This window comes from Phocoena phocoena, chromosome 17 (genome assembly GCF_963924675.1).
Source record: "Phocoena phocoena chromosome 17, mPhoPho1.1, whole genome shotgun sequence".
In the NCBI taxonomy this organism is placed as follows: domain Eukaryota; kingdom Metazoa; phylum Chordata; class Mammalia; order Artiodactyla; family Phocoenidae; genus Phocoena; species Phocoena phocoena.
Window position 1 is genome coordinate 78,544,313 of NC_089235.1, and position 13,212 is coordinate 78,557,524.

General features: G+C 56.5%; 1 protein-coding gene across 1 annotated transcript in view; it reads right to left on the reverse strand.

Annotated features, from left to right (window-relative positions):
- SLC45A4 (solute carrier family 45 member 4) overlaps positions 1 to 12,993 on the reverse strand; it is a 31,248-nt gene extending 18,255 nt beyond the window's left edge. Inside the window, exon 1 of the mRNA XM_065895588.1 lies at positions 12,750 to 12,993. Within this exon, the coding sequence (XP_065751660.1) occupies positions 12,750 to 12,993 (244 nt within the window). The remainder of the gene's footprint in view (positions 1 to 12,749) is intronic.
- Between the last annotated feature and the right edge of the window lie 219 nt (positions 12,994 to 13,212).

The following is a 13,212-nucleotide window of genomic DNA, read 5'->3' on the forward strand; positions in this document are numbered from 1 at the left end:
CTACACTTTCTGGCCATGGACCCCTGGGCAAGCCACCTCCCTTCCTGAGCCCCAGCTCCCTCGGCACAGACGGCCTTGTCCAGGACCCTGGGGAGGACTGACGGATGACAGGCCACAGCCCTGGGCCAGCGTGGGAGCCTTATTCACGAGCCCGTTTCGACACTGCCCTTCTGTTAGCACTTAGAGCATCCCTCCACCCCGCCCACCAGAAAAGGGTTCCAGGGGTGGTCAGGGAGTGTGCCAGCTCCATCCTTCCCCTGGTCCTAGACAGCTTGCCTCCAGAACTTTCTCCTCTGCACGGCCACGGCCTCGCCATACTGCAGCGCGGCAGGGCCCCAGAGCTGGTGATGTGGGAAAGCCAGCGGTTGCAGTCTGGCTCCCCGTCCAGGCTCGGCTCTGAGCCTTCTTCCCGGCAGCCGGGCTCTCGGGGCTTCCGTGCCCTGGCCTGCAGTGCTGTCCTGCGTGGCAACCTCGGAACCCACTGTGAAAGTGGGTGTCCTCCCCTTAAAGCTGGCCTGCCCTCCCCGAGGACAGGGGCTGCAGTGCCCCCGCACGTGTGGCCTCACCGCCAGGGAAGGTGGAACACGCGGGCCAAGAGACGCAGACGACCTGCAAGGGCTGGGCCTGGCCCACCCTGCCCCAGGCCACACCACTGGCGACCACCCCACGCAAAACAAACAGCGCGAGACACCTACCCTGCTCTTCAATTAGGTGGGATGACTAAAATTCATGAGAGGCACGACAGGCCCCATTTATAAGTCATGAGTGTCGGATTACAGGGGGCCGGCTGGTGCCTGGAAAAGCGCTTCAAACCCAGGTGGTGGCTGGGTCTACACAGACTGCATTTCCGGTCTGGCTGTGGTTAAACCCTGCTTTGCTGTCACAGTCTAGCCCGGAAAACGGTGAAGAAAATGAGGACTTATTCATGGTCCGGAGACTGTGGGGAGGACCCGGGGACCAAAGGCCTTCGGCCAGGCCTGCAAGGCAGGGCGGCAGCGAGAGGGGGCAGAGTCAGGCTCCCGGCTGAGGAAGAGGAAGAGCGAGTGGCCCTGCGGAGCTGCTGCTGGGCCCAGAGACCTGCCATCAAAGCAGGCAGCGACACCCCCTAATCGTGCTGTGAAATGACAGCAGAGTGCAGGGTGTGTGAGTCTAGAGGGACTTTAAGGACATAAATAATTTGGTTGAAACTGATGAAGGCTCACACCCTCTCGCTAGACTCGCTGCCCCCGCCCCTCCTGAGCGGAGCCTGTGGCCTGACCCTTGGCTGTGCTGACCTTGTGCGGGCCCAGGGGCAGGGCTCTTCCAGCGGCACTCAACAGCACAGCACGCAGGTGCCCAGCCCTGACCGCCTCAAACTGAGGCTTAAACGCTTTCAGTTTCTGCCCATTTTGCATGGCGTGCTACATACACCTCCGCTGCGGATTTGCAGATCAAGTACTAACAATCACTCCCAATTCAACATGATGGGTGGCCGTCCTTCAAGTTTCTTTCTGTGATGTTTCCATCAGTTTACAGGCTGTAAGATACACCCCACATCCTCTCTCCACTTAAACGGGGGGCAAACAACCTACACTCACCCCAAGACAAAGGATTCATCTATATACGATTTACATAATTTATTGATACATGTGTATGTACTTCGTGTAAGACTTAAATAGCTGGTTTTTTAATGACAAAATTACCATCATCTGGGAAATAGTTTGCTGGTGGACACATGCTATACAGGTTGCTTTTAAGAGCAAAGAGTAGGACCTACCTGGTGGCGCAGTGGTTAAGAATCTGCCTGCCGATGCAGGGGACACGGGTTCAAGCCCTGGTCCGGGAAGATCCCACCTGCTGCGGATCAACTGAGCCCGTACACAACTACTGAGCCCACGAGCCACAACTACTGAACCCCGTGCCGCAACTACTGAACCCCGTGCGCCTAGAGCCCGTGCTCTGCAACGAGAAGCCACCGCAATGAGAAGCCCGCGCACCACAACGAAGAGTAGACCCTGCTCGCCGCAACTAGAGAAAGCCCGCGCGCAGCAACGAAGACCCAATGCAGCCAAAACATAAATAAATAAATAATTAAAAAAAAAAAAAAGACTTCTAACAACCATTCTTGCTTTGCCGCTGCTCGTGTGTGCAACACTGGCCAAGGGCAGAACCGCTCGGGTTTCTCTGTAAATCGCCTCCTTGGAGTGGCACAGGAGGCCTCCTAGGATCTGGCCCACCAGGGGCCAGAGCTCCCTCAAACGACTCTGCACCAAGCTCGTGCCACGCAGACTTAGTCTCAGCTTCCCCAACACGCCGCACTTCCCCCTACGCCCCTCCCTGCCATGCCGCGGCCTGGAATGTGCCAACTCACCTTCGCTCACTGAGCCCCTACTTATTACTCTTTGCAACCAGGAGGCCCAGGGCCACGTCCTCCACACAGCTTCCCCATCCCCCGCCCCCTTTCTGTGCCCGGGAGTTGCCTCCTGCTCTGTTCCTGTTGTCCGCATGCTTCCCTTTGACACAGCGGGCAGTGACCTGTATTCTGACTGCCCTTCCTACTCTTCCTCTCCAGACCATGAATCACAACCTTGACCCCAGGCCCCGTGAGCACCAGGCACAGCCTCGGCGCCAGCGTGCGAGATGACCTCCCTCCAGGCCTTCCCTGACCTGGGGCCCTTCGATCGCTGGCATGAGGGCGCCGGCAACCCCACACGGACCCCTCCGTGCACGCGGCTCCACCTGAAGCAGAAGCCTCAGGCTGCTCCCCCCCCCCCCCGGGCCCGGCACCTGGCACCACGCCCGGCACCTAGCAGGTAGGTGCTCAGTTAGCGTTTGATGGAAGAACAACAGGCACAGAGCTCCTTGGGAAAAACGACTGCAGCTGACATTTCATTGTTTCTAAAATACAATGATCTGAAACACAAGGAAATCCAGACTTCCCAACGCAAACAAAACAGCCCTGCACAACAGGTTTTCAATCACCTCAGTCAAAATTCAGGAGACTTTGACAAACCCCTGCCTATTTATGGGTCCCCCCGGCATGCTGCCTGTGCTCTGGGGGGCACTGCGAGGGTCCCCCGGCCTGGGTGGGCGGTCACGTCAGGGCTCCCAGGCACGGACACACACGTGTGTTTGGAACTCTCGTCCACTGAGAGAGCGGGCAGTCGGCCACCTCCCAGCCTGGGCCATGTGTCACCCTTCAGGCTTCCTTAGTCTCTCGTCAGCAGGAAATCCAGTTTTCAGTCAGATATTCTGTAAGGCCCATCCAGGTTTCTTTCACATTTAAAAAATGGGGGTAAAATATACATCACGTAAAAGTTACCACTCTCACCCCCTGTGGGAGCTGGGTTCAGTGATAGGGACATCCCCCCCGTCCCCCCAGGACTGAAACTCTGCCCCCGTTCCCTCACTCCCCGTGCCCCTGCCCCAGGGCCCACATTCTACACACGGGGCCTCAGGGCCGCATGGGAGTGGGATCACACAGCCTTCGTCCTCTTGCGTCTGTACTGTTTCACTGAGACTGAAAGTCTCTCGAGGCCCGTCCGCCAGCCCTCTGGGCTGTACCTGCCCCCTCGCTAGATGGCACTCGGGCGGCAGGGGGACGACGAGGACTGAGCCCAGCGATCTCTCCACAGGGAAGGACCGACTGCTGGACAATCGTCCCCCACGTCCCAAGGGGAGTAGCCTGAGCACCGTCTCCCAACAGCAGGGGACCCTGCGGAGCAGAGCAGACCTGCCCCTCCCCTCGGGCCTGCAGACGGGCAACCCAGTGTAAGCCTCAGGGTGAGCCAAGCGCCACGCAGGGCGGGCAGGTCCCGGGGGAGCCCATCCCCAGAGGGCCTTCTGATAACATTCTCCAGGACTGGACAACAGCAGTTTCCAGCGATGCGAGAAGAACTGTTGGATAAGAAGCACAACAAAGAAACCCTCCACCACCTGATGGAGGACGGCCAAGCGTGGTCCGTTTTTCGCTGAAAATGAAAACTGGAAGCATCGACGCAGAATTCAAACTCAAAGACCCTGAGCTGTTCTCAGCCCAGGACCGAACCCCCACACAGGGGAGGTTCCCACGCACTGAACAGCGATGGCACGGAGGACGGGCCCAGAACCAGACGCCTCAGGACCCCCTGCCCGCTGTGACGGCGAGGGTCCTCACATGTCCCAGCGGCCTGAAAGCCTCTGGAGGCCTGTGGGCATCGCCTCGGCTTGGGCAACGAAAGCAAACACAGTTACAAGCTGGGCGCTGTGTCCTTCCCCTGGGTTCTGGTCCCCAGAACCACCACTCGTGCCTGGACCACTTGCCCATTTCCCGGGCCTTCTGGTATGAGGCCTCCAGACCCCTTGAGTTGTCCCTCTTTCAGGCGACACGGTGGCCCGATTCTCTGAAAATAGCCCGTAAGTGACGCAGCTTCGTGAAATCAAGGAGTACCAGGTGTGTATATATATAGCTGATTCACTTGGTTATAAAGCAGAAACTAACACACCGTTGTAAAGCAATTATACTCCAATAAAGATGTAAAAAAAAAAAAAAACAGGAGTGCCAGGTAAACCAGAAAGGTATGCCTTAGGAATTCTTGTGGCACAAAGGAAACTGAGGGCAGTGAGGTGCTAGATCTCCTTTTCCAAAACAGAAAGACGAACCAAGAGTGCCACCTGCAGAGGCCCCTGGGGCGCCATTAGACACTGAGGGCATTCCTAGGAAGGCGGCGGGCACATCTGAGCTGCAGAAGTGCTGCAGAGTATAAAGCACACCTGCTGGAAGGTCCACGTTAGATGCGTCATGCAGAAGGTGGACTCGCGACAGGTCACCCGCGGGCAACATCGTGCTCACTCAGGGAGGCCGCAGGGGACATGCGTTTTCACTTGGGATACAGCATACGAACCTGCATCGCTCAATTCTCACCACAGACTTGTGTTCCCGGGCGCTGCCCTGTGGATTCTGAACGCCAGCCTGAGTCAACAGCACAAGAAGGCACTGGGCGGGCCGGGCTGTAACCTCCAACTCAGGGTGGCGTGAGGGGGCAGGGGCCTGGATTACAGAAGGGTGTCGACGCGGCGGGTGATTCAGCGGGTCTGCCCCCGGGTCATGTTCCCACCCTGCTGCAGCAGCGCGGGCCTCGCTGTCAGTTTCCCTCAGCAATCCGGGGAGTGGAGGAAAATGACTACAGCGCTTGAGGCACTTAAACTTCGAATGTTTTCTTTAAGGTGCGCTTTTAAAGGGTAGGTTTTTCCCACAGGAAGAAGAGGTGAGATTCAAGCTGGGACAAATCATATCCTAGGAATCCTGATTCACATTAAGCTAGGACAGAAAGTGGAAAAGTGTTTTATGAAGAAAAATAGACATATACGGAATGAACAAAGTTTCACTCCTCCTGAATGAGGCAGACAAGACTAAACCTAGCCTTCCGCACAAATAACCCTACAAACCACTCGGTCACTCCCAGGCCACACGGCACCCCCGACGCTGTCAACTGAGAGACCACAGGACATTCCTCTATGACTCTCCTTTTCCCTCCAGGACACTTCCTGAACCAAGAAGGAAACAACGGGCGGGGGTCTGCTTCCCAAGGGAAAAGGCTGTCTGGGAACAGACTGGGTCAGCCCAGGAGGGCGCCTGCCCCTCAGCGAGGTCTGCTCAGGGCTCTGGGCAGGCTGTTCCCAGACTCTCAGAGGGGACCCCAGGCTCCCACTTGATCCCAACTCTGAGGCCAGATTCATCAGCTGCACCTGAGGGCACACACACATTAATATGTACACCCACGCACACACGCGCACACATGCACACACACGGCATGCAAATGACGGGCACCTACCTCCAGCGCCAGGCATGCAGCAGGAGCTGGTCTGCAGGAGCTCCTGGGCAGCCCCTCCCTTGCCCTCAGACCACAGGCCCTGCAGGAAGCAGGCACGGATGCTGCTATGCCTGCTGGGGCCTCTGGGCCCACAGCCCCCAGCATGCCACACCTTCACCCTCTTCCTCGCCTCAGGTTTGTGGGTCTTACCAGAACCCCCTGGACACTAACAAAACAGCAGTTTTTACAGGTGCCCCTCTGACCTCCTTTATCTGACGCTTTGAGCCTGAAGCCTAAGAACATAACATATTTTTACAGGCCCCTCCTAAAGCTGCAGTGTTTGACGAATGGTGGGAATCCAGTGTGTTAACAGACGTGGCCTGTCAGGAAGCGGGAGAGATGACGGTGATGCTGAAGGCACCTGTGGCCAGCCCCAAGGCCAGCCCCGAGAAAGCCCCGGGCTTTCTGCTCTGACCTGGACCTGGGCTCTCTACCTGCCGTGGATGCTCTGCTGCTGCTGGGGGCTTGTCGCGTGTGTTACACGTGCGGGAACCTCCGGATGAAGGCGCACGAAACCGGCTGCCTGCAGGGGCGGCACCAGGTGCTGCAGGGCGGGAGGGGCGGCAGTCTCACTACCGTGACCGCTGAACTTGGTGAAAATGCTGTACATTCAAGAAAGCAGAACTGAAGTTGTTTTTTTGGGGTTTTCTTGCGGTACGCGGGCCTCTCACTGTTGTGGCCTCTCCCGTTGCAGAGCACAGGCTCCGGACGCGCAGGCTCAGCGGCCATGGCTCACGGGCCCAGCCGCTCTGTGGCATGTGGGATCTTCCCAGACCGGGGCACGAACCCGCGTCCCCTGCATCGGCAGGCGGACTCTCAACCACCGCGCCACCAGGGAAGCCCAGAACTGGTTTTTAAAGGCACCCTCCCCTGCGAGGGACGATGTAGAACCACGGTGGCTGCACTGGGCCTGTTCCGTTTTCTTCCCGAGCTCACGGCACGGCAGTCATGGGACTGCTGGCCTGCAGTGTCTCCCACGAGAGGTGGGCGTTCCTCCCATGCTGTGGCCGACCAGAGGTCTCGGCCAATAGGACCAGGGAGGGAGGGCTGTCCTGGCGTCACACCCACCTCCTCCTCTGCTGTCACATGGGCCTTCTGTCCTCCACAGCCCAGCAACGCGGCATCGCCTTCTACCACTGCGGGATAGCACTGCTGCCGGTCCAGAGGCTCCGGCACAAGAGGTGCTCACTTGGAATCAGGGGCCCTCAATTCAGGTCCCAAGCTGGCCGGACAAAAGCCTTGCTGTGGACGAGGCCAAGAGTGCTGCGGTGTCCTTGGTGGCGGGGCACACACTTCACGCCAGGGGCCAGCAAACACAAACGGTTTACAGTGTTCCGATTTAAACTGCACTTACGGGCCTCCCTGGTGCCACAGTGGTTAGAACCCGCCTGCCAATGCAGGGGACACGGGTTCGAGCCCTGGTCCGGGAAGCTCCCACATGCCGTGGGGCAACTAAGCCCATGAGCCACAACCACTGAGCCTGCGCTCTAGAGCCCGCATGCCACAACTACTGGGCCCACGTGCCACAACTACTGAAGCCTGCACACCTAGAGCCCGTGCTCCGCCACAAGAGAAGCCACCACACTGCACCGTGTCAGGAACCAGGAATTGATACTGGTTTGGCAAAAGAACCATCTCATGAGAATGAAGTTACCTGGTTTGTCACCTGGGTGGTGGGTGCCCCAGGTAACAAGCTGCTCAGCCCAGTTAAGGTTTTCTGACCTGTCATCAGTGGGGTTGCTCCTGCCCTGGCCCCCCGGAACCGCTGGAAAGAGGAATGACCTGGCCTCCTCCAAGGGCGTGTGCAGAGCCCAGGCGTGTGGCTGAGGCTGGCTCCCCGGTACCTACCCCACCACCACGGTCTGAGCTCACAGACGGACCACGGAAGTTAACGCTAACCTAAATACGGATTCCAGCTGTCAACCTCAACGCCAGGCGATGGAAACCTGGGAAGAGATGGTGGGGTTTCAAAGCGGCCGCCATGAGTCGGGCTCCTGCACCCACACACGCCCGGGCAAGGCCGCCGACCTTCGGAAGGAGCCGTTTCGATTCCAGCGACACACTCAATTATGAAAAGAATTATTCCAACCAAATAGAAAATACAGATTCTAACAAAGCCACTACCCTTCAGTATGCCACAAAATTACCAAGTGAATCCCAGACGACTTGAGATGGGCGGCCACGGGCTGGGACGCCCGCCACTGGGAAGAACCACGCAGGGGGGATGTGGCAGGACCTTCCCAGAAGCAGGGGAAGGGAACCTGCTGGCGGGTGAGGCGCACCCTGGAGCCCCCCTGATGGGGCCCAGCACCCAAAGCTGTCAGGATCTCCATGGTCTCAGAACCAAGACCACGTGGGGCTCTGTTCCCTCCCGATTAGGGTGTGTGCTTCACCTCCCGGAGGAGGACTCAGAATTCAGTGTCTCCACCATGAAGTGGAGCCAGCAGGGAGGGGATGAGCTCCCCACCTCGGTGCCCGCTGGGGACAAAAGAAGCACATGGGAACCAGGCATGATTCCCGGGGCCTGCGCACTCCGTGTATCCTCCGAGCACCACCTTGCGGCGACCACTCCCTGCCCCTATCCATCCTCCTGCCGGGCCCCTGTGGCGTGGAGGGCACCCCATCTCCCAGCCTGTGACTCCCCTGGTCCTCAACGCAGCGGACTTGAAATGCAGATGGAGGGAGGGGCCAGGCCGAGGGCTGGGGATTCAAGCTGAAACCACTGACTTCCCTCAGCTCTGCTCACCGCGCAGCCCACCTGCTCTATTCGCGGATGGCCGTGAGACCACAAACCAGAAAGGTCTGTAACACACAGTGAAACCTACAGCTTCCACTGCCAGGATGCTGAAGCTGAAACACGGGCCAGACACTTCAAGGTTTAAACACACCCGACTTCCCCCTGGTGGGCTCCCCCGAGGCAGGTGGACCAGCCCTCCCAGCCTCTGCTTCCTCACGTGGGATGGTGAGTAACGCTGTCTCCATAGTATTTACGTGTGTCCTCATCTGAGTGGTTGCGCAGCTCTAACGGAGACTGGCCACATCCGCTTAAAGGGCAAACACACGCAATCGGAACGAGAGGCAATGCATATTAGCTCCGTTTGGGGTGGGCACCGACCCTAGTGTTCCCTAGTTCCCCACAGGCCTTCTGTGTCCTACACGCCAGCAGGTCCAGAGGCCTCATGTGCCCGGGTCGGGGCAGGCCGTCCGGGACCGAGGAAACCAGGAGTCCGGCCTTTGACGAGGCCACGTGGACACGTCTGGCATCTAAGGCACGTCACTCGTTCTTTCCTTCCACACACCCACACAGTGAGCCTCCCCTGGGCACGGGCCACTAGGTGAGCCCATCTGAATCTGCCCTTAAAGGGGGCAGGGCAGGGTGGGGACCTGCAGGAACAGTGACGGGACGACGGCGCTGCGGGCGCTGCTCGGAGCCTCCCCGGGGGCGGAGGACACGCACACACCACAAGAGCCTGGCCCGGGGACGGGCTGCGCGTCATCACATCTAAACCGCCACTCACCGCAGAAGCGACGTGCAAGACAGGATCATCCCTCGGACAGAACTAGACGCCCAAGGGCGTCATATCTGATAAAGGACTCTTTAATAAAGAACTCTCACAACTCATTAAGAAGACAAACAACCTGACTGAAGTATCAGCAGAAAACGTGAACACGCACTTCATCTAAGATACACGAATGCCCACGCAGCACACGGAAAGCTGCTGAGAGTCAGCATCCATTAGGGAAACACGAATGCCGCGAAGGATGTGGAGGCTGGAGGGAACGGTCTTCTCCTAGAAAGCAACCCTGGCACTTACCGTACGGCCAGCCGCCCACTCCGGGGTCTCTACTCATGGGAGATGAAACACAGGTCCACACAGAGCCTTGCAGGTAATGCTCAGAGCAGCTTTATTTGAAACAGCTCCCAAATGGAAACAACCCACCTGTCCGTCAGCTGGTGAGTGAACAGAGCAAAGGGGGGTGGGTCCACTCAGCGCGCTAGCAGTCCGTGCAGCAGGATGGACGGCTCAGCCACAAACGCACTGCAGAAACCAGGCCACGGACCGTGTGATGCTGTTTACACGAACTTCAGAAAGGGCAAAACTATGTATGACAGAGGCGGGCGGGTGGTGACTGGGGGCCAAGGTGGACTGACGTGAGGGGCCACTAGGGAGCCTCCTGGGACAACGAAAATATTCCTGCTCTTAACTGTGGTGTTGGTTCCAACTGCAGACATCTGTCTATCAAGGGGATCAAACTGTCCACGCTGAGTGGGAGAATACTGTTTCAGCTTTAATAATTATTAATATACAAAATCCAGTAATAAGCACCCCACCTCTGGGTGTGACAGACAACTTTAAGAAGCTCTGACTCAGATCAGAAAATTCTGAATACTACGTTGCCCCTAAGAGTATAATGAAAGTACAACCCTGAGAAATACACTGGCCGTCTGTTGTCTGTTTGCAGTCTAAGCCCATCTAGGAACAACTCTCATTAAGCAGCACTCCTTTAACCTGTGCAAACAGCCTCTGTCCACAGTCCTGCTCTGCCCATGACCATGACCTATGCAGTGTTTAGGGTCAATGACAAGGGTCACCTTCATCCCCTTTGGGTCAGTTTGTCACGGCCACCTGTGACGACAATCCTCCCTCTTTCCATCACCATTTCTGGATGTTTATATGGAACCAACGTACCTGCGACTTTCAAAAGCTACATTTAATGTCTAGCCTACGTATCATATAGTATAATACGTATTACCCTGGAATACCTAAAATAGATAGAATTCTCATGTACTACACGAAATACTCAAAACCAAACAATGAAACGTAAGTTGTGTGGAAATTGAGACTCACAACCTGTAAAGTGTGAAAGTTCCAAGGAGCTGTGTTGGTTCCAGCCATAATACACATAACTTATCACCAAGGAAATGTGGAAATAAGAGCTCCCAAATCTCTACCAATTGTACCAACTTACTTCTCAGTAATCAGAGGTTCTGAATTCTGTATTTGTCACCATAACCATGGTGAGATGATCCAGAAGTTAAATAATGGTGCCTGACTCTGACCACACGAGCTTAGCCACACTGCTTTCGTTAAGGCCTCAACCCACGAACCCACATCGCTGCACATCAAAGGGACAAAATAAATGCTTGGTAAGATTAACTGCCACCGGATGCACCCCATCCTGAGGTCTGGCCACAAAGGTGGTCTCCAAGCCTCTCGCCTCACTGCCACTCTGGAGCCGCCCACCCTGAGAGGCCTCCCCAGCCCGCCGGGGCGGGGGGTGTGCCGCAACCTCTGGGGGCCGGCATCTCACCCCAGCTCTTCTCCTCTCAGCAAAGGCGGGTCACTCCCCAACCTCCAGCACGAGGACTAAGCCGCACGGGGACAGACATGGCGCCCTATCCACCCCCAGTGGCCTGGCACATGTGGGCACCCGAGGAAGGTGAGCAGGGTAAATGAGAGGTGATCGACACACGGATGAAAGAACAAAGAGTGGCCCACGTGGTGCACACTCCACCACCCCCAACTCTCCAGAAAAGGTTCTTAACTCATCCGGGCCACTTTCTCAGGCCTCTTTTTTTTTTTTTTTTTTTTTTTTGCGGTACGCGGGCCTCTCACTGCTGTGGCCTCTCCCATTGCGGAGCACAGGCTCCGGACGTGCCAGCCCAGCGGCCATGGCCCACGGGCCCAGCCGCTCCGAGGCATGTGGGATCCTCCCGGACCGGGGCATGAACCCGTGTCCCCTGCATCGGCAGGCGGACTCCCAACCACTGCGCCACCAGGGAAGCCCAGGCCTCTTATTTTTAAAGATGAAAAATAAAACACCGGGGATGCCAAAGGGAAAACATGTTGAAACACAGCAACCTAAACACTAAGAGTGATGAGCCTGCTCCTTTATTAAGGTGCACGGCACCTGCTGTGCTGTGAAATGCCCAAGCGCATCTGCCTGCAGAGCGCCCTGATGCCAGGGGGCCTGTTCATAACTGAAGGGTTTGCATGCTTCTCTAACTGATCTGCACCACGCTGGGCCTTCGCTTGTGCTCTCTGAACAAGAAACATTTTACCATGTTCAGAGAAACTTTCCTGTAACAGCCAAAATAAATAGATTGTTTAAATATTTTACTAGACATGTGGAATTCTAGAATGAAACATGCTTCTAAATAGTTTGGCCCCTTATCCAGTTGGAAAATTACAGATTTTAAAACTTTCTTAGACAACGGGGAAAATTAAATACCTGGCCACATTTTTAGGGCCTAAGGCACCCCCGGTGGCAAGTTGGAAGGGATGTCAGCGTTTTCATATACCAGGCTTAGTAATGCTAACCTGAGTGCAAACTCTGAGAATCCGAGTATTTCTGGAAATATCCATCATTCAGCCACCTAAAGTCCACAGTAAACTCAGATTTAAGTCGATAATAACAACAATATGATGACAGTAAAACAAAACAAACACACACACACACACACAGCATTCTTTGGTGTCTTCTTCAGCCAGGCCCTATTCTGAGCGCCGGCATGTCTCCTGCCCAACAACCCGGGCTGGTCTGCGACTGACCTCACTTTACGAACGAGTGAGAGGCAGCGGGGTTCAAGGGCTTACCCAGCTGGTGGCCGCGTCTGGAGGCACCTTGGGGGAGGTCGGCACGCGCTGGGCCAGAGCTTGGGAACGCCACACACGCCCGAACGCCCAGCCACCAGCTGGCTGGGACCTCTGACTCCACGAGAGCATCCGAGGACCTCCCCCCAACCCCACCCCACCCCACCCCCGCCAGGGGACACGGGGAAAGCCCATCGGAGGAGGCTGAAGGGAGAGGAGACCGGGGACAGCCGTCAGCCAGCGTGCGGTGCTCCGTGTGCCGACACTCACGGGCGTGTGAGGCCCGGGGCCGGGACCCCGTGGAAGCCCAGGCGGCACTTACCGATCTGCAGCAGGATCGGCGTGACCAGCGCCGTCTCCATGGCGTAACAGAACTCCCTGCCAAACATCACAGCCCCGTGCATCACCCACAGGCGCACGGGGATGCGGTCTATGGACCCCTCGCTGACGGTCTCGTCGTGCGTCTCTGCCTCCGCGCTCCCCGGCTTCTGCAGGTCCGGCAGGGGCACCGGCAACTCCTGAACTTGCAGAGATTCTGAGTCGGCATTCTGCGGAGCCATTTTCATTACCACCAAAAAAATATATATATATATATTTACTCTATCTATATAAATAATTCTATCATATATCTTTAAGGATAAATTAAGACGTCTTCTCTTTCTGCTTCAGTGTGTTCCTCCAGCAAGTAATAATACTTATATTCCTCTTTGTACAAACAGGTATCTCGAAACTTCTCACAATCGGATGAGACACGCAGCAGAATAGAACGATTTTTGGTTGGATTC